This window comes from Apium graveolens, chromosome 5, assembly GCF_009905375.1.
Source record: "Apium graveolens cultivar Ventura chromosome 5, ASM990537v1, whole genome shotgun sequence".
Taxonomy (NCBI): domain Eukaryota; kingdom Viridiplantae; phylum Streptophyta; class Magnoliopsida; order Apiales; family Apiaceae; genus Apium; species Apium graveolens.
In genome coordinates, this window is record NC_133651.1 from 127,646,317 (window position 1) to 127,671,397 (window position 25,081).

Below are 25,081 nucleotides of genomic sequence, written 5' to 3' on the forward strand. Positions count from 1 at the left end.
TAATAGAACGATCAGCCAGCAGTAAAGACATGTTTGTTGGTTTAGGATCTGGCAAACCAAGTTGCATGAAGACAGATAAAGGCATCAGATTAATACTAGCTCCCAAGTCACATAAGCACTTGTCGAAAGATAGATTGTCAATAGTGCATGGTATTGTGAAACTTCCCGGATCTTTAAGTTTAGGAGGCAATTTCTGCTGTAAAACTGTGCTGCATTCTTCTGTTAGAGCAACGGTGTCCAATTCCTCAAGTTTCAATTTCCGAGATAGAATACCCTTCATAAACTTCGCATAGCTTGGCATTTGCTCTAGAGCTTCCGCAAAAGGTATGTTGGTTTGTAACTTCTTGAAAACCTCCAGAAACTTAGCAAATTGCTTATCAAATTTCTGCTTTTGAAGTCTTTTTAGAAATGGAGGTGGTGGATAGACTTGCTTACTTACTTCTTTTTGCTTCGGAACATTTTTTTTTGCAGAAACATCCGTCTTTTCCACTTCGTCCCCTTCCTGGTCAATATTTGCAGAATTTTTAATTTTCTCTCCAGAGACAGGCGCGGGCACGCTTGTATGGGGCGCGGGCGTGCTCCTCTCTGAACCTGAAAATTGCACAATTTGATCCTCTGCTTGTTGTGGCCGTTTTGTGGCTTTTCCAGACCTCAAAATGACTACTTTGACCTGTTCTTTCACTTCCCTGTTTCCTGGATTAGCCTCAGTATCACTAGAAAGAGTTCCTTGTGGTCTATTTAGCAACACATTAGCAATTTGGCCAATCTGATTCTCCAGAGTTTTGATCGACACCGCTTGGCTTTTACACATTAACCTCAACTCCTCTAATTCAGACTTTTCATTAGAAGATTGACCAACACCTCCTTGATTTTGCTGAAATCCCGGTGGCTGGTATGGTTGCCTTGGTGCATACTGTTGTTGAAAACCAGATGGATTGAATGGTCTAGCTCCTTGTTGCTGATAAGGCTGCTACATGGCATTTTGATTGTTGTTCCAGCTGAAGTTAGGATGATTACGATTGTTAGGATGATAAGTGGCAGAAACTGGTTGTTGCGACCTCTGAAAATTGCTCATAAACTGCACCGATTCACTAGATATGGCACATTGATCCATAGCATGAGCACCTGCACAAAGCTCGCAAACCATAGGTGGCTAATGAACTCCCAAATTAGCCAAAGGATCCACCTTCATAGTCAATGCCTTAAGGTGAGCAGCTATAGCAGTAGCTGTGTCAACTTCCAGAATTCCTGCTACCTTGCCTTGAGGTAAACACTGAGTTGGATTTTGATATTCATTCACAGCCATCATCTCGATAAGATCATAAGCTTCTTCATAGCTCTTAGCCCATAGAGCGCCACCTGATGCTGCATCAAGCATAGGCCTAGATTGTGCTCCCAACCCATTGTAGAAACAATTGATAACCATCCAATCAGGCATTCCATGATGACGACACTTTCTAAGCATCTCTTTATAGCGTTCCCAAGCTTCACATAAAGATTCACCTGTCTGCTGTGCAAATTGAGTAAGAGCATTCGTAATGGAAGCATTTTTAGCCATAGGAAAGAATTTGGTGAGAAATTTATGCACAAATTTCTCCCATGTAGTAATATAACCAGCTGGTAGAGAATGTAACCAGCCCTTAGCTTTATCCCTCAGAGAAAACATGAAGAGTCTCAACTTCACAGCATCTTCAGAAATACCATTGAACTTGAAAGTATCACAAATCTCGATGAAATTCCTAATGTGCATATTAGGATCTTCCGTAGGAGAACCCTCAAACTGAACTGAGTTCTGTACCATCTGAATCGTGCCAGGCTTGATTTCAAAAGTATTAGCCGCAATGGAAGGCCTGACAATGCTAGATTGAATGTCATTGATCTTAGGCTGAGAGAAATCCATCAAAGCCTTCTTATTAGCTGTTGGTTCACCTATTGCAACAATAACTTCCTCTGCTTCTTTATCCAGTTTCTGCTTCCGAGTCTGAGAACGTGTTTGTATACACGCTCAACAAAGTACCTGAAACACACCAAACAAAGCAAAATTGGTGAGAGAAATCCGAGTAAGTGAACTTTAATGACCACTGATGACAAACACATAAACTAAATTAACGCCGATTCCCCGGCAGCGGCGCCAAAAACTTGTTAGGTCGAAAACATGCAAGCGCACGTGATCAACTTGCATTATATAAATAAGTAAAGTTCGTTCCCACAGAGAATGGTTTTGTTAAGTTATGCACTTATGCCACAATGTATGATTATTATTCACTGCTAAGATAAATAAAAAATTGTGGTTGGTTATTATACTAAATTACTTCCTAGGAGCATATTATCAAAACTAAGAATTATTATAATAAGATAATTAAATCGAATTACTTATATGAATGAAAACATGGAGTTCTAACTTCATTAAATACTTCATTCAGAGTTATGCCTTCGATACACGTATACTATACTACTCAAACTCCACAATTAAGATAGATATTGAGCAGACACCAATTATGCTTAGTCCCTATATATCTATAAGAATTGAAAACATAATGGTTTAAAGATCAATTCATCCATAAAGATTACATAGGGTAGTGTAAGATGGTTAAAATCACACCACGAATTATGCATGTTAAACATTCATAAACCTATGCTAGCATGGAAAGTTCTAAACCCTTATATCCACTTTCATTTCAACAAAGATTAACAAATGACTTAGATGTTAGCTACGCATCCAAGAAGAATAAGCACAACCATACTAGGAAATCAAATAATCATTACACGATAATTTAAGGTAATCAACTACTGAAATCCATTAGAACCTCATGACAACGTTTAACTCATGACAGAACTATCCGTCACCATGGGTCCAAGTGAAAACATGGTAGCAAATATGAATAAAAGTTACAAAAGATCAATATAATAAGGTTTAGAAACAAAGCCGAAACAAGCATCCAAAGTATCGCCTAATTAGAAGAATACAAAGATAAAATCGTAGAACTAGATCTTCTTCTCCTTAGTCGTCTCGTGCTTCTTCAACTCTTGCCTCTCTCTCTCTAACACACGTTCTTTCTTTATTCTGAATATTTGCTTTTATAATTGGGCTTCCGGGCTGAACTGGCTGAATAACTTATCCAAAACAAACTTGGAATAACAATTTTCTGCACAGACAAGGGCGCAGGCGCGCTCCCTATGGCGCGGGCACGCCTGCCCCTGTAATTCAATTCTTTGTTTTCTTCAATTGCAGCTCCGTACACGAAATCCTAGCTCCTAGTACCACTTCCGTAGGTGATCACGGTTGTATTTGGCATATGTAACAAGCCCTTTAAACCCCTAGGCAGCCCTAGTGGACGAGTAAGGTCTCGTGAGGGCCTATAGTGAATGTACCCACAAAATTCCTCGAACTTTAGCTTCTCGTGCAATCTCCAACACTTGCAATTCTCGAACTAAAAATCACTAAATACGATGGAGAATTGTATTCTTGCCTCAACTAGTAACTCTGCACAAAACAAACAAAAACACATCAAAAGACACAACATACTTGAGTACAATACACCAATTTAAGCCGACATAAAACGTTCCAAGTAGATATAAAATCCACTTATCAAAACTCCAACATATGATCCAGTTATGTAGTTTCATCTTCATACTCTATTGCAATATCCAACAAGGGACATTTATTTACCTCCTGCATGATATACATTCTTACTTCTCCAGTGAAATGTCAAAAATTCATATTTATCATCCCTACTGGATATTAGAAAACACTAAATACACAAAACTTGACATGTAGAGAAAAAAGACCCTAATTCATAATACCATACTATAGCATGCATTGAGAATTGGCGAATATTACCTTATACTGTCATGGAACTGGATTTAGGAGAGAATATGGTGACAAGAAGGTACATGATGGATTTTCCAAATTATTCGTTGTTTGTTCCAGATTAAAAATCAAGAGGAATCTCCATAAATATAATAGTTTCGCCCCAATTCTGCTCGCTCAATTCCGCTCCAATTTCTTTGATTTTCTCCCAAATTTGACTTAACCCAACATAAGCCACTGAGTGTAAATAACTCATAGTGTAATATGCATATTTTAGACTCTCAAAATTAATAGATAGATATTTTTTGAAATTATAGTTAATGTTTTTAACATGTATATGAACTACAACGGTGTTGGAATTACAAGGTAAAAATAAAGGGGCAAGTTAAATATATTTTATTGTCCCACTAGGAAAATGACAGTATCATTATCAAGATCATTGTATATAAATATTAGCTATAGCAGATTGTAAATCTCATCTTATTACTAATAGTATCAACGAAAGGATATCAAAGGAAAAAATGCAATAAAACATATAGACGAGAAATCTTATCATGTTCCCACATGCTCTTTAAATAACTATTGACACACTTCAGAAATAAGTGCGTGCAGTAACATCAAATTCAAGGTACAACCACAAAAGGAACAATACAGATAGACATGAGATTATAGGTTTTAAATGCAATAAGATAATGCTAGTTCCAGTCCAATATAGTGAGTATAATCATTAAGCAAGCATACTAACATGGTTGGTATCCAGTAAAATTTTTCTATAGAAAAAATATGGTACAAAATGGATAACAATCCATTCTATCAGCGAGGATGGAGTTTTTGAAAGTGAGTCTTCAAGTAATAAAAGGTAATTCATGTACCGACCATAAAAACCAATGCACGTCCAATAACTGATAATCATGTAACGTAATCTCATGATATAAATCTATAGTTCTAGTTTGATTTAAAGCAGAGATTTTATCTAACTATGCAAGTTATCGCGTCATGGTGAACCCAAATTACATGTAATAATTTAGAAGAGAATTAATCCTCTAGTTCAAATAGTTGCAGAATGAATTACATTATTCTCCTCAAACCGCAAGCCCTTTCACGCAGCACTACCCATTTACCTCCAAGTAGAGTTTGATTCTTTTACAATACCAAAATCTGGAAGCACGTACAGAGTTGGATGGCTTTGGTGAAATTATACGGCTTGCAGGTAAACTTCAATTTTAAGCAGTTATTCTTTGACCAACTATATGTTGAGGGCGCTCTATCATAAGTCTTGAACTCTTCAATTCTATAAAAGTTTCTATTAATCTTTTCATGTAACAATCCAAACCATTATTTAACACATTAGCGCAGTCTACAGATATCTCCAGGCCCTCCATCTCTAACTTTTGCTCCAAAAGAATCATTAAAGATTTAGTATCAGGTAGCTCACAAGTCTGCTTACAGGTCAATGGATGAAATGTCTGTCCTGTTCCACTAGAAAGTGTTTTTCCTGCACCGTTGTAAGTTGATATTTCTAAAGAAGCGGTAACATGAATTTTACTATCAATACTTGGGCTTCCATCAGCTTGCTCCACTTCTTCCCCGTCTTTCACCGATGCAAAATCAATCGGGTGTCTGCTACCAAGGGAAATTTGTTCTGTTTCACTTTTCCATAGTTGCCCGAGGGGACCTGGACAATTACGGAACTTGCGATCTTGATTCACCAGAGACCCACTATTTACTGGGATACCGTTGACAACATCTATATTGTTTATAGCCCTCAACAAAAGAACTTTAACAGCGAAAGAGTTCTTAAGGATGGTTCATGTGGCGCTCCAAACTCGGGTCAGAAGTTTGGGGTCCACACACACACCTTATTTATAACCTGCTTATAACAATAATAAAGATAATAATATGCAATGACCCTGCTTACCAACTATCACGGACTGCAACAGGTTAAAGTATGTACACAAGCCAAATACACTACTATATTACAAACCGTTCAAATCCCATCCATTTAAACTTAAAACTGAGTATTAAACATTATTACAAACTTTTACAACTTAAATTATCCAAAGAAGCCTACTAGCTCAGCTTTCTCAACCTGAACCCCTAGCTCTCGCGCTGGACTGGGGATCCTCGCTACCAACTGGTTCCTTTTTAACTGGAAAGAACATAAACAACATCGCACAAATGAGCTAACTAGCTCAGCAAGTCACAAAAAGAAAACTGAGAATAATGATCATCAGGTGAATATGGTTATGGTATCAAGTGAACAATAGATTATGATTTAGAATTGGATATTATATTTTTATTTTAAAAACCAAGGTTAGGCTGCTGATCAGTCACACACTAACCCCGAGCAAAGCAAACAACATTGCTTTAACTACTGGATCCAAGGCACACATTGGCCTAACTTGACCATTATATGGCCTGACCACGAATCGGGTCCACAATTTTATAAAAACAATCAAATTCTAACATAATAACAGAATAAACAATAATAAACAATAAACAGAATCATTAACAACATTGGAGGGTCCATAATGAAATGGTTTCAGTTTTCATGAGGATCAATATGGCATTTCCAAAGCTTAGCTGTTGGGTAATAAAAGAATTAGATAACAAAGGAATCAGTGTTTCAAGGTTTCAAGGATTTGGCCTTTCAAAGCATAGGATACACTGGTTTGAGTGTGTAGGTAATTCGATTCAGTGTTCGGTATTTAGTTTGTATGTATTTGTGGAGTAGTATCGTATACTTGAGGTTCGTATTTGGGTATGCAATAATCAATGGCTTAGAAAGAATAAGGTTTACGGCTCAAGAGCAATAACTGGAATCAGGGTTTGGGTTTCAGTGCTTCAAAGCACTTGCAATATCAACAGGACTACCAAGTACTACAATATCTCAAGAAAGTTCAGAACACTTGCCTGGTATTAGCTTACTACACTGCACTCGCTTCCAATCACAATCGTCTTACTCATCAACTACATGTTTCCCTTTCCTACGTCTTGCCTCTTCTGCTCACATATCATAAGCATCTATCAATATTCAACTCATATGATTCTATTCAATACATACTTCTATCTACCCTTCGTTTCACCCAAATCTGATTAACGGATTGAAAGTTATGCAATAAACAAGTAAACATCGAATATACAGACCGACAGTCAGCCAACAAGTCACATATAACACATAATACGTCACATAATCAATTATATATCATTTATAAAGAAGTTTCGGGTCATAAATAGGCTCTCGGGTATTTAAAATGATTTTTAAAACATTTTTCGGAATTAAAACGGGTCGTCAGATCAGTTTCGGGGTAATAAACAGGGTTCGGTTGGCCAATTCTGGCTTCGAAACAATTTTATAATAATTATCGAGCCTTGGAAATAATTTAGAATAATATTTTAAAGCTCGAAACTATTTTTCAGAATTTTTTAATCATTTTTAAATAATTAAATCTAATTAAATAATTAATTAAAATTAATTAATAATTAATTAAATTAATTAATCAATTAATTTTCGAATTAATTGACCAATTAATCAATTAAAAATTAACTGAAATTAATTAACTAATTAATTCAGATTTATTTTTGGATTAAAAATAATTTTCGAAATTAAAATAATAATTTTTAGAATTTTCAGAAATTAAAAACGAATTTTTATAATAAAAATTAATAGGAAATATGATTTTTAAATATTTTTAAAACAGGAATCCTAAATTTGCAAATTCTGAAAACTTCAGGGACCAAACTGCATCGTCCCCAAAAGTCCAGGTACCAAACTGCAATTTTACAGGGGGGTCGCCGGAAAACACCCTGTCTCGCCGGAGAACATGATCCAGGGATGCTCAGGCCACCACCACCTCCAGATCACAACTACACTTTACCAGGAACACAACCATGCCAACAAATCGTTCTAATCATCCCTGAGTTGGCCGGAAAATGGCCAAGAAGTTCGCCGATTTCCGGCAAACTCGACGTAAACTTCAAAACCTAACTCCCCCCTCTACAGACCTCGTTGATTCATGAAACTTGTATGACTAGATTGCAAATTTCACAGAATAAATACTGAACACACATATAATAATTATTTAATAGCAAAATAATTATACGATATATCCCGGATATTACATCCTTCCCCCTTAAAAGGATTCTGTCCTCAGAATCTCCTAAGAAAACAAATGAGGGTACTTTTCTCTCATATCACTTTCTAACTCCCAGGTTGACTCTTCAACATTTGGGTTTCTCCATAATACTCTTACTAGTTTTACCACTTTATTTCTCAATACCTTCTCTCTTTCCTCTAGAATCTCTATCGGACTCTCTACATATGACAAATCTGCCTGAAGTTCTATTGGCTCATATTCTATTACATGCCTGGAGTCTGGATTATACTTCTTAAGCATAGATACGTGAAAAACATTGTGAATATGCTCCATGTGCGGAGGTAATGCCAACTCGTAAGCTACTTTGCCAACGCGTTTTAGAATCTCAAAAGGTCCGACATATCTTGGGCTCAACTTTCCTTTATTTCCAAACCTCGTTAGTCCTTTCTATGGTGATACTTTCAGTAATACCAAGCTTCCTTCTTCAAATTCCATGTCCTTCCTTGACTGGTCTGCATATTTCCTTTGACGGTCTTGTGCTGCTATCAATCTTTTCTGAATTACTTCAACAACTTCCTTTGTTTGCTGCACCAATTCAGGTCCAAGTATCTTGCGTTCTCCTACTTCATCCCAATATACTGGAGATCTACATTTACGTCCATAAAGGGCTTCATAGGGTGGCATTCCAATACTGGCGTGATAACTGTTGTTATAAGCAAATTCTACCAGAGGTAAATGCTCGTCCCAACTTCCTTTGAAATCAATAGCACAAACACGTAACATATCCTCGATTGTCTGGATCGTTCTTTCACTTTGGCCGTCCGTCTGGGGGTGATAGGCCGTACTCATATTCAGTCTCGTTCCCAAACATTCTTGAAAACTCTTCCAAAATCTTGAATTAAACCTTGGATCTCGATCATATACAATAGACACTGGAACTCCATGACGAACTACGATTTCCTCAGGTACATATGGACTAACTTGTCGAGCAAAAATCTTTCATTTATAGGCAGAAAATGAGCTGACTTGGTAAGTCTATCCACTATAACCCAAATGGCATCATGATTAGCCCTTGTCCTTGGTAATCCAACTATGAAATCCATGGTGATATGTTCCCACTTCCACTCTGGAATCTCCAATGGTTGTAACAATCCACTCGGTATCTGATGCTCTGCTTTAACTCTCTGACAGGTATAACATTCGCTAACCCATTCTGCAATTTCCCTCTTCATATCTGGCCACCAATAATTCTCCTTTAAATCCCTGTACATTTTGGTACTCCCTGGATGGATGGAATATCTTGAATTATGTGTTTCCTATAAGATTTCATTCTTCAACTCCGTCACCGGTGGAATCCAAATTCTATATGAAAACCTCAGAATACCTTGATCATCCTTTTGCGTGCATAATTCTTCACCTACCAAATGATTTATATCTTGATCCATTACATCTTCCTGACATTTCCTTATTTTCTCCAATAACTCCGGTTGGAAAGTCATACTGTACACTTTCGCTTCCTCAGGCTTGCAAACTCTAATCTCCAATTCCAATTTCTGAAATTCCTTATATATCTCTTCAGGTACGGATAACACATTTAACCTTTCCTTCCGACTTAACGCATCTGCTACAACATTTGCTTTACCGGGATGATAATTAATCGAGCAATCATAATCTTTGATCAATTCTAACCATCTCCTTTGCCTCATATTAAGTTCCTTCTGGGTGAATATATACTTCAAACTTTTGTGATCCGTATAAATCTCACACTTCTCTCCATACAGGTAATGTCTCCAAATCTTCAAAGCAAATACTATGGCTGCTAGCTCCAAATCATGAGTAGGATACTTCTGTTCGTGTGGTTTCAATTGCCTTGACGCATACGCAATCACTTTATTGTGCTGCATTAGAACACATCCTAGTCCCTTGTAAGAAGCATCGCTATAAATTACGAAATTCCCTTGGTCGTCCGGAAGTGATAAAATAGGGATCGTGATTAATCTTTGCTTTAACTCCTGAAAACTTTCTTCACACTTGTCGTTCCATATAAACTTTTCATTCTTTCGTGTAAGCTTTGTCAATGGTGTTGCAATCCTTGAAAATTTTTAAACAAATCGACGATAATATCCTGCCAATCCCAAGAAACTTCTTACCTCGGTGGGTGTTCTCGGTCTCTCCCAATTCATAATTGCTTCGATCTTTGTCGGGCCCACTTTGATTCCTTCGTTACCGACTATGTGTCCTAAGAACTGAACCTCCTGTAACCAAAACTCACACTTCGAGAATTTAGCATATAACTTCTTTTTCCTTAAAATCTCCAAAACAGTCCTCAAATGTTCCGCATGATCCTCTTCCGTCTTTGAATAGATCAAAATATCGTCTATAAACACAATAACGAACTTGTCCAAATACTCCTTGAAAATTCTATTCATTAAATCCATAAACGATGTTGGGGCATTGGTCAATCCAAAAAATATTACTAGAAATTCTTAATGTCCATACCTCGTTCTGAAAGCTGTCTTTGGTATACCTTCTGGCTTGATTTTCAGTTGATGATATCCTGATCTTAAATCAATTTTGGAGAAGTACTTGGCTCCCTTCAATTGGTCAAACAAATCGTCAATTCTAGGTAACGGGTACTTGTTCTTAATTGTAAGCTTATTGAGCTCCCTGTAGTCGATACACAGTCTCATGCTTCCATCTTTCTTCTTGACAAATAATACCGGGGCTCCCCACGGGGATACACTGGGTCTGATTACTCCTTTCTCTAACAATTCCTGCAGTTGCTTCGCTAGCTCTTTCATCTCAATAGGCGCCATTCTGTACGAGGCCTTGGATACTGGTTATGTTCCAGGTGCTAAGTCGATTGCAAATTCAATTTCTCTATCTGGAGGAAGTCCTTGTAACTCATCGGGAAACACATCTAGAAATTCATTCACTACTGGAATATCTTCAAGTTTCGTTGGCTCCTGACTTCTGTTGATCACATATGCTACGAAATGCTCGCATCCTTGCCGTAATAACTTCTTGGCTTGAATCATTGTTAAGAACTTCTTTACTTGCTTCTGGCCCTTAAACGTTACTATTCTTTCCTCTGGCGTCTTCACCATTACCTTCTTATTTCGACAATCTATCTGGGCATCGTGCTTAGATAACCAATCCATTCCTAATATAACGTCAAATTCTCTTAGCTTAAATAGTATCAAATCTACACAAAACTTACTACCAGAAATCTCAATCTCACAATTCCCACAAACTTGGTTAACAGATACACGTTCTTGATTTGCTAATTCCACAGTCATTATTTTATTTAAATACTCAACTGGATAATTTAACTTACTAACAAAATATTGTGAAACAAACGATCGAGTTACTCCCGAATCTATTAACACTTTGGCATATAAAAAATTCACATTAAGCGTACCTGCCACGACATCTGTATCCTGGATAGCATCCTTCACATACATGTCAAAAACTCTAGCCCTTGGAGTCTCATTCACTGTTGGGGTAGCTCCCATAATCCTCAATGCATTACTGACTGGGGCTGGTGTCTTGCAATCCCTGGCCATATGTCCTGGCTTTCCATATTTGAAGCACGTAAATCCAATGGCTGGAACCTTCACAGTTGGATTTCGGATAGGCTGATCCTTATTTGCTGGCTCTCTTGCTGGCTGATTTCGACACTCCCTCGAATAGTGCCCTTTCTGGTTGCATTTGAAACATACCACATTCAACTTTTTACAAACTCCTCCATGCTTCTTTCCACAAACTTGACAATCTGGAAAAGTTAGTCTCAACTGATTCGGCTGATTCACATTAACTGGACGGTTGCCCTGGCCTCCGCCGCCTGCATTCTGTCTCCTGAAATTAAAATTCCTTCCTGGCTGAAACTTGCCCTTCTTAAAATTTATAAACTTCCCTGGTTGTGACTGACCTTCATTCCCTTCAAATTTCTTTTTCTTGCTTTCCTTCTCCTTCTGTGACATCTCACTCTCTGTCTCCGCGATCATGGCCTTCTGTACCACTCTTGCATAGGTCTCCAACTCAAAAATAGCTACCTTCCCTCTGATCCATGGCTTCAAGCCTTGCTGGAATCTCTTAGCTTTCTTCCTATCAGTATCCACATACGACGGCACATACCTTGACAATTCTTCAAACTTGTTTTCATAATCTGTCACCGACATGTTTCCTTGCTTTAATTCTAAAAACTTCAATTCCATCTGATCCTGGACAAACTGAGGAAAATACTTTTCTAAAAATAATTCCTTAAACCTCTCCCAAGTAATAACATTTGTACCTTCCAATATCTTCACCATCTTCCACCAATAGGTGGCCTCATTCTTCAGATAGTAACTTGCAAACTCAACCTTCTGCTCCTCTTTCACTTTTACTAAGGCAAATGCCTTCTCTATTTCCTTTAACCAAACATTTGCTTCAATCAGCTCTAAGGAGCCCTTGAATTCTGGTGGGTTTACTGCCTGAAAAGTTTTGAAAGTTACCTGGGGATTGGTCTGTCTTTGTTGTTGCGCCAGGTGAACAGTTTGTTGGTCCAAGATTTGAAGAATCTGGGCTATTGCTGGGTCTATGGGTCCTGGGTTCACATTCTGGTTTGTATCATCTTGGTTGTTATTGTTGTTGTTGTTGTTGTTGGTTTCTTCACTCTGGGTGTTGGTGCGGGTATTTCTTCTGGGAGGCATTTTCTGTAAAGAATCAAACAACTTATTTAGCTTTTAAATCGAATTCTTTAAATAAAGAAAATTTTTGTAAAACAGAAATATCTCTTTTTGAAAACAGTTGTAACTAAGTAAATTGCATGCTTCTTTACAGAATATAAACAATTATGAAAAACAAGGTACATGGTATCACAGGGGTATAACTGGTGCAATAAATAAGGTAAAGTAAAACAGGTGCAATAAAGTAAATGACAGTGCTGGAAAGGAAAAGGTACTGATATATATAGATCAAAAGTTTTAGGTAGTACAAGCGTCTTAAGTAAAAGCAAAAAGGGTACAACAACCTACTCACTAGTCAGCATAGCTAGTCTATAAATACAACTCAAAAGTCTACTGATACACACTACACACTACTGTACACACTACTCAGTCATAATAACACTGCTCAGCATCTCCATCTCTGGATCTCTGACTTATGGCAAGTCTGGACCTCCAATCTCCTCAAGCTCCTCTAGAACCCACTTAGCCTATTCCACTAAGAAATCAGGGGTGATGTCCTCATGTGTAGCCTCAGCAATCCTCACTACAGCTGTTCTACGAAATGCCTGTAGCCTCTCTCTAAGTCGCCTCTCACCACTCCCAACCTCTCTGGTACGCATAATATGTAGTAACTCCTGAATCTGACCCTGAAGGAATCGTTGCTCCATAAGGCAAGCCTCAAACTGATGATATGGGACAGGATAAGAAGAGAACTAGAAAGGTACTCCTATAACTGAATGACCAGTAAAGCCTGAATCAGCAGGTGGGGGTCCTCTGATAGGTGGCCTCATGCCCGGAGGTGGAATAGCCTGCAGTGGTACGGGCTGCAACACAGGTGGAGGTAGAATAGCCAATGCTGGTGGAATAACAGGACGTGGATCTGATGCTGGTGCTCCAACTGAAGGCTCTGAGTGATCAGCTGATACGGGGATAAAAGAGTCGGCCATCGCTGCTATCTGAAATCATATCGCAATATAAGAATCTCGAACCATGACACGAATTATACTAATACCCGTTATAGCAAAGCACTCAACCTCTCGACGTTCTATCTTTCTATTCCTTACTTCTAATCCTAACCCTCTACCCGTTCCCGTCAACCTAGGCTTGTGTCAGTAACTTATAACCTGTGGCTCTGATACCAACCTGTGGCGCCCTCCAAACCCGGGTCAGAAGTTTGGGGTCCACACACACACACCTTATTTATAACCTGCTTATAACAATAATAAAGATAATAATATGCAATGACCCTGCTTACCAACTATCACGAACCGTAACAGGTTAAAGTATGTACACAAGCCAAATACACTACTATATTACAAACCGTTCAAATCCCATCCATTCAAATTTAAAACTGAGTATTAAATATTATTACAAACTTTTACAACTTAAATTATCCAAAGAAGCCTACTAGCTCAGCTTCCTCAACCTGAACCCTAGCTCTCGCGCTGGACTGGGGATCCTCGCTACCAACTGGTTCCTTTTTAACTGGAAAGAACATAAACAACATCGCACAAATGAGCTAACTAGCTCAGCAAGTCACAATGACAAAACTGAGAATAATGATCATCAGGTGAATATGGTTATGGTATCAAGTGAACAATAGATTATGATTTAGAATTGGATATTATATTTTTATTTTAAAAACCAAGGTTAGGCTGCTGATCAGTCACGCACTAACCCCGAGCAAAGCACACAACATTGCTCTAACTACTGGATCCAAGGCACACATTGGCCTAACTTGACCATTATATGGTCTGACCACGAATCTGGTCCACAATTTTATAAAAACAATCCAATTCTAACAAAATAACAGAATAATCAATAATAAACAATAAACAGAATCATTAACAACATTGGAGGTTCCATAATGAAATGGTTTTAGTTTTCATGAGGAACAATATGGCATTTCCAAAGCTTAGTTGTTGGGTAATGAAAGAATTAGATAACAAAGGAATCAGTGTTTCAAGGTTTCAAGGATTTGGTCTTTCAAAGCATAGGATACAATGGTTTGAGTGTGTAGGTAATTTGATTCAGTGTTCGGTATTTAGTTTGTATGTATTCGTGGAGTAGTATCGTATACTTGAGGTTCGTATTTGGGTATGAAATAATCAATGGCTTAGAAAGAATAAGTTTTACGGCTCAAGAGCAATAACTGGAATCAGGGTTTGGGTTTCAGTGTTTCAAAGTACTTGCAATATCAACAGGACTACCAAGTACTACAATATCTCAAGAAAGTTCAAAACACTTGCCTGGTATTAGCTTACTACTGTACACTGCACTCGCTTCCAATCACAATCGTCTTACTCCTCAACTACCTGTTTCCCTTTCCTACGTCTTGCCTCTTCTGCTCACATATCATAAGCATCTATCAATATTCAACTCATATGATTCTATTCAACACATACTTCTATCTACCCTTCGTTTCACCCAAATCCGATTAACGGATTGAAAGTTACGCAATAAACAAGTAAACATCGAATATACAGACCGACAGTCAGCCAACAAGTCACATATAACACATAATACGTCACATAATCAATGATATATCATTTATAAAGAAGTTTCGGGTCATAAATAGGCTCTCGGGTATTTAAAATGATTTTTAAAACATTTTTCGGAATTAAAACGGGTCGTCGGATCAGTTTCGGGGTAATAAACAGGGTTCGGTTGGCCAATTCTGGCTTCGAAACAATTTTATAATAATTATCGAGCCTTGGAAATAATTTAGAATAATATTTTAAAGCTCGAAACTATTTTTCGGAATTTTTAAATCATTTTAAATAATTAAATCTAATTAAATAATTAATTTTCAAATTAATTGACGAATTAATCAATTAAAAATTAACTGAAATTAATTAACTAATTAATTCAGATTTATTTTTGGATTAAAAATAATTTTCGGAATTAAAATAATAATTTTTAGAATTTTCAGAAATTAAAAACGAATTTTTATAATAAAAATAAATAGGAAATATGATTTTTAAATATTTTAAAACAGGAATCCTAAATTTGCAAACTCTGGAAACTTCAGGGACCAAACTGCATCGTCCCCAAAAGTCCAGGTACCAAACTGCAATTTTACAGGGGGGTCGCCGGAAAACACCCTGTCTCGCCGGAGAACATGATCCAGGGATGCTCAGGCCACCACCACCTCCAGATCACAACTACACTTTACCAGGAACACAACCATGCCAACAAATCGTTCTAATCATCCCTGAGTTGGCCGGAAAATGGCCAAGAAGTTCGTCGGTTTCCGGCGAAATCGACGTAAACTTCAAAACCTAACTCCCCCCTCTACAGACCTCGTTGATTCATGAAATTTGTACGACTCGATTGCAAATTTCACAGAATAAATACTGAACACACATATAATAATTATTTAATAGAAAAAATAATTATACGATGTATTCCGGATATTACAGTTCGAATGAGTAGGTTGTGAAGAGAAAGATTATCCCGTCCAATTATTTGCATACATAATTTATCAAACTCAGATTTCTTGAGCTTAAGAGATAAAAAAATTTCTAGCAGAACAAAGTAATCATCCACTCTCGGATGCCCAATTTTTCGAATAGACTTCTGGTTATCCGGCATATTGAATCAAGAAACCTTAATATTAACAAAAAGAAAACCTGCATCATCATCTCCCACACAAAACAAATAAATCAAGTTTCTACAGTTTTACACCTAATCCTACAAATCTACATCTCTACATACACATTTAAAAGTTATCATCTTTTCAAAAAAAAATCTAGCATGCCAGAAAACACATTTTTTACATAATTCACTTAGAAGGTATCTAAAACAGTCAAGAATATATCACAACCAACACTAGAGTGATTATCATCAGAAAAGATATTTAATATTTTCGAAAATCCAATCTGAAGTAACCTCTAAAAGGGAAAGAAGCATAATCTGAAGATCTACCTAAAAAGATACGTATACAAACATTCACATACGTATATGGTTTAATTAACTCTTAAACAATAAGTACAATAAACTATGTCATTAAACCATGATTCTTGAATCTAACTAAAACCCATTTTAGACTTCGTTAAAATTTGAATGAGAAAATTAGCAATGAAACATAAACAAGTGAAGAAAATACCTTAATTGATGAAACACCCGCATTGTAGTTATTGAAATATAGTTGTGAATTATTGATTTCCCAAAAATTGGTGTTTTAATATCTTAAATTTGAAATCTTTTGGAGTCTAATAAAGCAGACCAAACAAGAACTATATGTAAATAAGCTTCAACTTTACAACATGTTTCAAGAAAATACAACATTATAATTTTTCTCCGATCTTAATAAGGTAAGAAGCTGTGAGTTATAAGAACCCGAATTATAATCTAATACTATAGGATGCATCAAGAAATTAAAGAAAATTGTCTATTGTAAAAAAATACATACCTTTCACGAAATTAGATTCAGGAGAAGAAACGGTGAAAAGAAGATTTGATAGGAATAATCCTCAATCCCGTTGTTTCCGATGAAAAATCGAGAGCGCTCTCCCCAAATTCGCTAGTTTCACCCTAATTCTGCTCACTCGCTCAATGCCACTCCAATTTCTTTTTTATTTTAGCCCAAATTTGACTTACTAGTAAAGAAGCCGCAAGTACAGATAATGGGCATGTTTGTGTGACAGCTTATAAGTTACTTGCCTCTTATAAGCCCGTAAGAATAAGAGTGTTTGTCGATCCAATATATATGTATAATTTATTAGTTATAAGTTGATAAGTTAATATTTAGTACGAGGTACTTTTTTCCAACTTATTTCGACTTCTTTGTTTTTTTTAATAATTAAAAATTTTAAAATATGTTTTTAATATTTTTTAAATTTAAATTCTTGAATTAAGATAACCGTGGTTAATAATATTTTATTATTTTTTTAAATAAAAATTTCACTAACTTATTAATAAATTTATCAAAATACTTATATGATTTATAAATATTTATCCACTTATCATTGGTCCAGTACTTATTATTTTAAATTATAAGTTACTTATGTTGTTACACATATTTTAACTGTAACGGTGCTAGAGTTACAGAGTAAAAATAAAAGGGTACTAAAAGTAAATAAAAGTTAATTCTTCGTCCCACTAGGAAAAGGCTAATGGCAAGACAATATAATAGACAATATATATGTCATACATTATCATTAAAAGGGCACGAGAGGAGAGAGCTATAAAACATATAAACGAGGAACTTTTGTATGTTCCTACATGCTTTATAGGTAACTATTGACACATTATAGAAATAAATGTGTGATAGACAATAACATCAAATTCAAGATCCAGTCACAAAAGGAATAATACAGCACAATGCAAGATTGTAGATTTTAGCTCCAATAAGATAATGTTAGTTAAAAAATCAAGATGATAATCGAGTGTAAACAGTCATTTAACATCGCAATTTGGTGGTCAATGAAATTTTTTTATAGCAAATATCTTGTATACAAGAGACAAGAGATAACAATCCATCCTATTAGTGATGATGGAGTTCCTGAGAGTGAGTAAATACAAAAAGGTAATTAATGTATTGATCATATGAATAGACTCACGTCCCAATAACTGATAATCATACATGACGCAAAGTTCACGTAATCATCAAAAGAGAAGTAATCCTCTGTTCAAACAGTTGCTAAATGATTACATTATTCCTCAAATGCTTGAGCACAAGACTTTACGCAACATTGCCCAGTCACCTACAAGTATGCAAGGGTTTGATTTAATTATAACACCAACGAAAGGGAAACACATATAGAGTTGAATGGCTTTGGAAAAAATATTCCACTCACATGTAACATTCCATTAAAAAGAATTAATCTTTGATCAGCTATATTCTAAGGGAGCTCTTTCATACGTCTTGAACCCGCCAATCCCATACAAGGTTCCATTAATCTTTTCAGGTAGCAATCCAATAACGTAGTCTGTAGAAATCTCAAGTCCTCCATCTCCAACTTCTGCTCAAGAATAATCATTCAGGATCTAGCTCTGTTGACAGGTCAAGAATGAAACTTTTGTTTGATTCCACTAGAATGCTCGGGCTTCCAGCCTCCTGCTCTATTTCTTCCCCATTTGGGGTCTCCTACGAAGAGAAAATAATTCCATTTTACTTTGATGACTCTTTCTTAGCCTTTTGATCTCTATTCACCAGAGTCCTGTTATTGACTGGGAGGCGGTTATCAACCATTACATTAGGGTAAGCTAGCACTGCCACGTTTGTAGCCCTCGATAAAGGAACTTTCTTGAGGATCGTTCGAACTAGCTATGGTGAAGAGAAAGGTTATACCTTCCAATTATTCGCTCACAAAATTTATCACATATTTCTTGAGCATAAATAAAAAGAATCTTTTGAGCAAGTCAAAGTAATACTCTGTTCTCTGACTCCCAATTCTTAATAAATAACTGCCTTAAGCTCTACGGTACCAACTGGAGTAGACTTCTCTTTGGACAGCATATCGAGTCAAGATACCTTAAAATTGATCAACACAAAACTTCCATTAACATCTCCAACACTATACAAAAATATATAAGGATCCTGTTTGTACAACTCACATCATATTTAAATTTTTTTTACAGATGTACATAAACATTTAAAAGTTGTAGTCTTTGTAAAAAAATAAAACAACTAGCTGCTAAAAATATACCTTTTACATTATTCACTTGGTAGTATCTAAAGCAATTAAGAATATACTATAACCAAAACTAGTGATTATTTTCAATAAGAAAATATCAATCTTAAGTAATACACACAAAAGAAAATAGACAGAATATGAAAATTCAGCTAAAATGATACATATACATACACACATATATATGGTTCATTTACACATACATCAAATATAACTAAACTACATAATTAAAACATAATTCGTAATCTAATTAAAACTAAATTCAAACTTCACTAAAATCTATAAACTCGATTTAGGAAATAAGCAATTGAACATAAATAAATTAAGAAAATACCTAAATGATGAAACACCCACGTTGTAGTTCTTGAAATATAGTTGTAAATTCTTGAATATCTCCAAATTGGGTATTTAAATACCCGCAAATTGAACTCTTTAAAGTCTAATCAAGAGAGAACTTGTGTAAGAGAAGCTCGAACTTCAAAACATGCATGTTTCGTGAACATACAACATTTCTCGTCCGATCTTTATAAGGTAAAAAGTTTTGAGTTCCTAAGGACATGTTTGGTTGTTGGTTTTTGTTCTGGAAATATAAAAAAGTTTAGATATATTCAAAATGTTAGCCCAAAAAGGTGGGGGAAAGGAAAAGAAATGATTTGTTTTGCTAACAAAATTTGGCGCACTTTCATTGATTCGTTTTTTATATCTTGTAGCTTTGACAATTTAGGTTTTAGGCAACGAGGCACAAAATGTGTTGGTATATATTTGTTTGTTTTCTGGAAAGTATAATGTATTTATTTTGGGTGAACATGAAAATTTGTTATATATATGCTTAAATTTGGTTTATGAATAAATTCGATTCGATTTAATATGTGATATTTTTTTTCTTTTACATGCATGCATGTATAAGAATATTTTCAAATAAAGTTGATTTAAAAATATAATCATTAGATATTATTATCGAGGTAAAGCAATATACGTGAAAGTAATATGAACTTAATATTTATATAATATTACGATATTCATTCACGGCTATCAAATCATTTTACTAATCGGCCTTTTGTACACAACTCATATTTCACGACAAAACAAGCCTTCGCTACGGTCTTACGGCCTAACGGCCCTATAATAATAGTTATGTATAAGATCATAGGCACCAGAAACTACTATGAAGGAAGGGGACTACATAAAGAAAAAGAAAAATAACGTCAGACTTAAAAATACAATAAAAGAATCTTGGAATAATGACCATCATAATTCCTGTGGATTGTTAAACTGATTCTTACGACCATCATTCATCTAGAAAAAAGAATTTTTTTTTAATTTTTTATTAAAATATTCATATGTTTGAAGATAAAATTGAGTTAGGAACAAATAAAGATTGGCAGTTTCATGATTCATTATCTGTGTTGAGTAGCACAGTATTAGAGTAAAACTAAATTCAGTTAATTAGCATAATAAGTCTATAATTTTTGTAATAAAGGTCTCGAACTTGGAATTTCAATGTCAATGGAAGCATGAGTTAATACTTGTGAATGAAATTAAGGTTATTGTATTTGTGCACTTGTATTCCAAAATAAGCATGCTCAAATAAAACATAAGATGTTCCTTTAATCCTAATCGATGGTCATCCAAGATCTATGTATAACAAAAACAATGAGTTTCAAAAATCAAACATAGTAAAAGGATTGTATCTTGTAAGAAGAGGCCTCTTAGATAAGTTAGAACGAAAACCATGTCTAAGATTTTAGTGTAATAAAGAATCAAATAAATTATATATGTAAAAAGCAAATAATTTATTACATGCATTAACTGACGAAATGAAAGTAATATTACGAATTGTATCTAGGGGTCATTTGTTAACAGCTCAACCGAAGGATATGAACTGGATGGTCCACATGGTTGCTATCCAGATTGTTTGCCCAATTTTTTTAAATCTGAACGAGGCTGAAATTCAGCTCGACGACACGACCTTTTTTTTTTCTACTAAACCACTCTTAATGTATCCACTAATATTATATACTCACATGATCATGCGCCTATAATCCTTGTTGTTACTTCCACTTCAGGGTCTTTTTATTTATTTTCTTTTATGTACTTGATTGTAATTTCACGTATAATCAATTTTCAATAAACATTGTATATTTTTTATGCTACATATACTATTTAAAAATATTATTAGGTATTTAATCCTTCTTTATAATACTTGAGGTAACCACATCATTGAGTTAATCAATCACATATTTTTCATTTAATCTTAACCAATGTGAAGCCATACCTAAAACATATACCAATCGGATTACAATCTCCTATTTCCATATATGTACATCCTTTGTTATAATATCTGATTCTACCCAGGTATGCAGTTAACCGGTTAAATTTTTTTAAACTATTTTAGACCAATAAGAGAGCACTTTTAAATTTTAGACGAATGGTTACATTTGATTTTATACGTCTTTATCTTGAGTTCAGAAAATCAGATTTTGACAAATTTAAAGTCCACGCGAAGGTCATAAAATTATCTTTAATTTAGCGATGATTTAAAAATTATTAATCAACCAAATTTATTTCGAAACTAAAGAGGAAAGACAGACTCTAACAAGGTAGAGTGTACTAATCAATCAAATCAAAATTAGTTATCAAAAAATATTTGTTAATAAATCACTATTTTAATTTAAAATTAATGAATTATTTTCAATGGAGTGATTTTCATAAATATATACAGAACAACAACTATTTTAATTTAAAATTTCAAAGTTATATTATTCTATATTATGTAGCGTAAAACACCAAAATGCCCCATTTCCAAGATCAATGGCCCTCGCCTGCCACCCTGATGTGTCAAATCGTGTGCTGCAACACAAATTTAAAAATAAAGCTGCCTGATGCGCATATTCGGGTGCCGCATTACTTGATGCTAAATATAAGTTCGGTTTGATATATTATCGAATTCAAGTTTGAACAATAAAATGTGTTCTATAAAATTATTGAACACTACTAATAACCATAATATTAAAATGCTCCACTCAACCTTATACAAAATTATTTTACAAAAATATTTTAACAATTTACTAAAGAGTTTTTCTTTGTAATAGTGTAATAATTAAAGTAACAAATAATTTAAATATAATATATTATAAATTTTTAGAATAATGATCAATAGGAATAATCAAGACCATACACATTCAACCTACTACAACCTAATTTTAGTGTCATTACACAAATCCTAAAAATAATTCATAATTCATCTTGAAGTCATAATAATTGGGCACCATCATCCTCGCATATAATTATTAATAAAATAAAAAAAATGTTAATCTCTAACATTTGTTAGTTTGAGAGTGAAACAAAATCTATATCTTTAGAGAGAAATATGAAAATTTAATTAATAAACCATTTTTTCTAACCATAAGTGTGCCTATTTTGCTTAATTAAAATAATTTTTCATCATGACTTTATATATGTAATTCAGTTATAAATAAAAAAAACTAAATATATTAATAATTTGAGTTTTTAAGAATGTAAACAAAGAGAGAATCACGTTTTAGTGAGAAGCCTTAATGTTAGGTCCGGTAGGCTAAATACAGAGGGGGGTGAATGTATTTTCGTTCACTTTTACTAAATAATTGCAGTAGATAGGGAATATTAAAAGCAAACACGAAGAACACAAGAGCTTTCAGGGAAATCTTATTTTATTAAGAAAACCTCGAATGGGTGCTTACAATCTTTGATATTAAAATCAAAGCAACTAAGTCAATACATCTATTACAAATTGATAAGCTATCTAATATGTACTTGGCTATCACTCTAAAAAGTTATTATCCTTTACAAATCAGCTATCAAATACTAGGAATAATAACTCTTGAATGTGACTGATGTAAGTCTTTAATTCTGAAAAGAATCCGGCAGCAATTCCCCTTGATTTTGATGATTTTAATGAACAATCTCTAAAAGCAAGAGTCCGGTACTGTTTCAGATGTGTAAGTTAATTATTTTCACTGTTGATCTGAAAGATATAGGTAGGTAGGTAGATGGAGAGACGTGGCAGCTTCTGGTCCAAGTGTTTAAATCAATCAGGGTGCAGTAGTCGAATTGTAGAAGTCGATAGGAGTTCCTGTACTTGGATAATTCAAGAATTAAGCTACTAGTCGACCTAATTCTCCCTGTATAACTTCCATGCCTTAGAAAATATTCAAGTAGGCAAGCAAGAAGCTAGTAGTCGACTTGTATAGGAGAATAGTCGACTAGTACAATGTCAAAATCGACTAGTACATAACTTGGACTACCTAGTAGTCGATTTGCAATCCAAGAGGCAATTTTGACTTAGTTTCTACAAATAACTCCACACTAGTCGACTAGCTAGAGTATAAAATCGACTAGTAGGTTGTTTAACCTTCTACAAGTCGATTTATACATACTAGAAGTCGACTTGTGATGATTGCCTTGGAATATTTTCAATCTAGCATTCAAAAAGCCTACTAGTCGACTTGTAGAGCCATTTGGTCGACTAGTGAGATGTTCTTTGACTTCTACTAGTCGATTCCTATTCCTTAGTTGACTAGTAAGACTTTTACTTAGTTAATTTCCATCCTTGCTAGTTGCTTGATCAAACATTCTTGGAAGTTGACCTATAATCCCTTTGAACTTGAACTTGAACTTTATTCATGCAATCCCTGAGCTATACTACTAATTGTCTTCCAGTCTTCTGATCTTAGTCTTCAATCTTCGAATGATCTTCTTGAATACGAATCTTACTTAACAGTCTTTCGAATGATAGTACTTAGTTTCCTTTCACGGATCACTGACGCCTAGTGCAATGGTCTGGTTCACAGACGACTAGTTCCGCTCTCTGGCCTTCATACTATAATCTTTGCAATCCACTGTCAAGTCTTCTACCATATCAAATCAGCTTCACTGAAACCCTTATGACCTTCACACCAATCCAGATTACTACTTCGAATGTCTTCAACCTTATTCCTTCGATGCATGAACATATTAATGAACTTCACTCGAACTTCTGCTGACGACTTCTTCACTGTAGCTTTCCGGATCCTTGTGTATATATCATGTCTTCTGTCTTGTACTGGTTTCAATGGATATAGGATTATTTACAAGTCCTGTCTATGTTGAGTTATCATCTTATGCATTGCTGATATAGTTGATGAATATGCCTTTGATCCACAACTCCTTCTATATCCAACACTTAATTAATAAATTAAGAAATATAGTTTTAGGCACCCATACGGGATCTAATTTTATTAATCTGATATATAATTTATCTTCATTTTTCACAACCAAGTAATCTTATATAAATTTACATCAACCACCATCATCTCTTTTCTACTTCAACAACAATTTTCGACAACTGGCGACCACCGCTTTTTTTAACAAATAGGATAACATCCGAAATTAACAAATTCATTTTTTAAAAAATCATTACATGCAAAACATGACATGGCCACTATTTCCATACATCACCTCTCTCCACTCAATGTCATATGTAAATCACCATATTTAAAAAAAATACAATCATTTAAAGTTTAGCAACATCAAAATGTCACAACCTCCAAACACCTAAAAATCACCAACTACATATTGAAATCACCATAATTGAATTATCACAATAACTACATTATCAAATACTCCCACTTATCTCCACATCTCCACCCGTATGATCACCACTAGCATCAATCTATACAAACCATCACAATATATAGATAACCAAATATAAGCTGAAATCACCATAAGAATAAAAATTGAAAACAAATCATGCATGTGGAATTGAAAATAAAGACGGAAAAGACGACTTGGAAGAAATAAACAATTTTT

At 34.9% G+C, this 25,081-nt stretch overlaps 1 protein-coding gene and 1 non-coding gene across 5 annotated transcripts; one reads left to right on the top strand and one right to left on the bottom strand.

The window, feature by feature from the left end:
* The first annotated feature begins 1,436 nt into the window (after positions 1 to 1,436).
* LOC141662289 (small nucleolar RNA R71) lies at positions 1,437 to 1,543 on the top strand. Its single transcript, XR_012550410.1, has one exon. It is a non-coding gene; the product is annotated as a small nucleolar RNA R71 (small nucleolar RNA).
* A 1,288-nt stretch (positions 1,544 to 2,831) lies between these two features.
* On the bottom strand, positions 2,832 to 17,259 carry LOC141724478 (uncharacterized). Of its 4 annotated transcripts, none has more exons than XM_074526639.1 (4): positions 17,032 to 17,259; positions 12,405 to 12,605; positions 11,330 to 12,320; positions 4,711 to 5,960 (listed from the first exon to the last, which is right to left on the bottom strand). In XM_074526639.1, the coding sequence occupies exons 2-4, from the start codon at positions 12,600 to 12,602 to the stop codon at positions 5,896 to 5,898; spliced, it is 1,254 nt and encodes a 417-aa protein (XP_074382740.1). In that variant the 5' UTR covers positions 12,603 to 12,605; positions 17,032 to 17,259; the 3' UTR covers positions 4,711 to 5,895. The 4 variants fall into 4 exon arrangements, with proteins under 4 accessions (XP_074382738.1, XP_074382740.1, XP_074382739.1 ...); XM_074526638.1 differs by adding an exon at positions 6,725 to 6,814 and having other exon boundaries at positions 11,330 to 12,605; XM_074526637.1 differs by lacking the exon at positions 4,711 to 5,960 and adding an exon at positions 2,832 to 3,484 and having other exon boundaries at positions 11,330 to 12,605.
* Between the last annotated feature and the right edge of the window lie 7,822 nt (positions 17,260 to 25,081).